Below are 3,244 nucleotides of genomic sequence, written 5' to 3'. Positions count from 1 at the left end.
CCACCACCACCCCCCCGTCAGCACCATCACCACCACCGCCATCACCGCCACAACCACCACCTCCCCCCGTCACCACCATCACCATCACCACCACCACCACCCACCCCCCCCCCCCCCGTCACCACCATCACCATCACCGGCACCACCACCACCTCCACCTCCACCGCCACCACCACCATCACCATCACTGCCACCACCACCGCCACCACCAACACCTCCACCATCTCCACCATCACCTCCACCACCACCACCACCTCCACCACCTCCACCCCCACCACCACCACCTCTACCACCACCTCCACCACCACCACCACCACCTCCACCATCACCGCCACCACCACCATCACCATCACTGCCACCACCACCGCCACCACCAACACCACCACCACCACCACCTCTACCACCACCTCCACCACCACCACCACCACCTCCACCACCTCCACCCCCACCACCACCACCACCACAACCACCACCACCACCACAACCACCTCCACCACCACCACCACAGACGAGTTGGTCTTGATGAGCGCCCTCTTGCTTCCCACCCGGGGGGTCCCAGCCCACCCGGTCCGGAGGAGGATCTCGGTGCGGGGCTGTGGGGGCGTGGCTCTGGGTATCTGGTGCCTCTCCCTGGCGCTGGCGGCCCCGCCCTCCTTCTACACGCGCTACCTGGACCTCCGGCCCAGCGGCATGCACCTGGTGGTCTGCGAGGAGTTCTGGCCCAGCAGCGGCCACCTGCGGCTGCTCTACTCCTGCTTCATCCTCACGGCGTCCTACATGATCCCGCTGCTGTCCGTCAGCGTCTCCTACTGCGCCATCAGCGGCAGCCTGCGGCGCCACGCCCTGCCCGGGGGGACCTCCCGCAGCCAGGAGCGCTGGAGCCGCCGCCGGAGGAAGACCTTCAGCCTGCTGGTGGCCTCCGTGCTCGCCTTCGCCCTCTGCTGGCTGCCCCTGCAGGTGGGCTACAGGGGAGGGGGAGGGGGAGGGGAGGGGGGGGGGGGAGGGGAGGGGGGGGTGGGGGAGGGGAGGGAGAGGCAAGGGGGAGGGGAGGGAGGGAGGGGAGGGGGAGAGGAGAGGGGAGGGGGAGGGGGAGGAGAGGGGGGGGGGGGGGGGAGGAGGGGGAGGGAGGGGGAGGAGAGGGAGGGGGAGGGGAGGGGGAGGGGAGGGAGAGGCGAGGGAGGGGGAGGGGAGGGGGAGGGAGGGAGGGAGGGGAGGGGGAGGGGAGAGGAGAGGGGGGAGGGGAGGGGGAGGGGGGGGAGGGGAGGGGGAGGGGGGGGGAGGAGAGGGGGAGGGTACCTACCTAGGTACCTAGGGTACCTAGGGTTTGTTTCAGGTTAGAACACCTAGGCCAAGACATCAGGTGTCTCCACCACCATTTTCCCGTTGGTAGCAGCTATAGTTGACTTTTGCTGCTAGCCCACTCCACCAGAGTGTTGGCCCCAGTGTATCCAGGAGTAGGGGGAGTGTCAGGGATGGTTTGAAGGAAGCGGTCAAGTTCTGCCTTGAACTGGATCAGGGCTGGGATTGACTTGACATTTTTGGGTACAGCGTTGTACAGAGCAGAGGCAGTTGATGAGACGAGTGGAATCTCATTGTGTTGATGCTGCTGTACTTGGAGCTTCCAAGCGGCCGGACACAGGTTACTCCTCGCCTCTCCGAGTGTTGGAGCACCAGGTTGACCCTGTTGGGGATGGCACCGTTGTAGGGAGGGGGAGGGGAGGGGAGAGGAGGGGGAGGTCTAGGGGAGGGGGATGGGGAGGGGGAGGGGAGGGGGAGGAGAGCGTTATTTTTGGGTTAGGGTCGGGTTAGGGTTAGAGTTAGGGTTAGCGTAGGGTGAGGGTTGGTTTAGGGTAGGGTGAGGGTTAGGGTTGGGTTAGGGTCGGGTTAGGGTTAGGGTTAGGGTTAGAGTTAGGCTTAGGGTAGGGTGAGGGTTAGGGTAAGAATAGGGTTAGGGTTTGGTTAGGGTCAGAGTTAGGGTTAGCGTAGGGTGAGGGTTGGTTTAGGGTAGGGTTAGGGTTGGGTTAGGATCGGGTTAGGGTCGGGTTAGGGTTAGAGTTAGGCTTAGGGTAGGGTGAGGGGTTGGGGTAAGAGTAGGGTGAGGGTTGAGTTAGGGTCAGAGTTAGGGTTAGAGTTAGGTTTAGGGTAGGGTTAGGGGCTAGGGCTAGGGTTAGGGTTAGGGGCTAGGGTTAAGGGTTAGGGTTAGGGGCTAGGTGCTATGGTTACTTTCAAGGCCACTTCAGCATTATAAGCAAGCCCCTTGCTGATCCCAAGGAATGTTTTGGCACATCTGCCTCTGTAAGAGGTGAAGCATTATCATGTAACAGTGGTTGCTGCTATGACTTACTAAAATGCTTTCCATACCTTCAACCATTCCAACATAAGACTTATCACCTTGCAAGGCAGCCTTCAAACAATGATGTCAGACTTAATCATAAAACATTTGGACGGCAAATAGAAACGCTCTCTGTGAACCTGTCCTATTTTATAGTCCATTTAAAAATACGAATGGCAAATTAGGATGCAGGTTTGCATACTAAACATACGTAATGAAACCTGGCGATTATTCATGGTAAAGAGCCCTGTCGTTTGTGTGCATTAAGTGCATCCATAATGCATTGCATCTTTAATGGGATATTCAAGCATGTTGAAATAGGAGGGCATTTAGAACTGTAAAATGGTTGACTGAAGGTGCTTCCCCACGGTGTGGCTCTGAGATCGCTTTACACATGGAAGTAAAGCACACGCAAAATACATAAACCAATGCCACTGTGAAGGAGCGCTGCAGTCAGGTAGTCCGGCTGTTTGACTGCCAGGTTGAGGGTTCAAACCCCAACGATGCAGTCTGCCCTATCCTTGTGTGGAGCACCTACCTGCTGCTTAATGGCATCTCTGTCACAATAACAACAATAACAACCATAGACCTGAGACCCACTCGGTGTAGTCCCTCGGCTGATCTGGTATGACTGGAGACTGGTGACTGGAGAGGGAGTAGGAACTGTATTCTGTACGTTGTTCCTCCTGGCACTTACACACAGTACTTAGCATTGCTCAGCGTCTCATCCCAGCTATCTTTGTTGTATATGGGAATGGGTTACCCTAGTGATGGTTAGTGCTTGGCACTTGGTGCTATGAACATCCTTACTGCACCGGCAGAGATATATTGTTGTTTCCCTTCCTTCTGACGAATGGACTTAGTGTAGGTGGCTCCGGTGGAAGCGTCTCCTCAACGCCCTGGAGGTCAGAG

The 3,244-nt window shown here is 58.1% G+C and overlaps 1 protein-coding gene across 1 annotated transcript in view; it reads left to right on the top strand.

Annotated features, from left to right (window-relative positions):
- Positions 1–522: 522 nt before the first annotated feature.
- si:dkey-202l22.3 (7 transmembrane receptor domain-containing protein) overlaps positions 523–3,244 on the top strand; it is a 3,150-nt gene continuing 428 nt past the window's right edge. The window contains exon 1 of the mRNA XM_060075615.1: positions 523–957. Coding sequence (XP_059931598.1) covers positions 523–957 — 435 coding nt within the window. The remainder of the gene's footprint in view (positions 958–3,244) is intronic.

The sequence above is a fragment of the Gadus macrocephalus genome, chromosome 16, assembly GCF_031168955.1.
Source record: "Gadus macrocephalus chromosome 16, ASM3116895v1".
NCBI lineage: Eukaryota > Metazoa > Chordata > Actinopteri > Gadiformes > Gadidae > Gadus > Gadus macrocephalus.
Note: the sequence above shows the minus strand (reverse complement) of the source record. Positions and strands in the feature narration are given on the sequence as shown.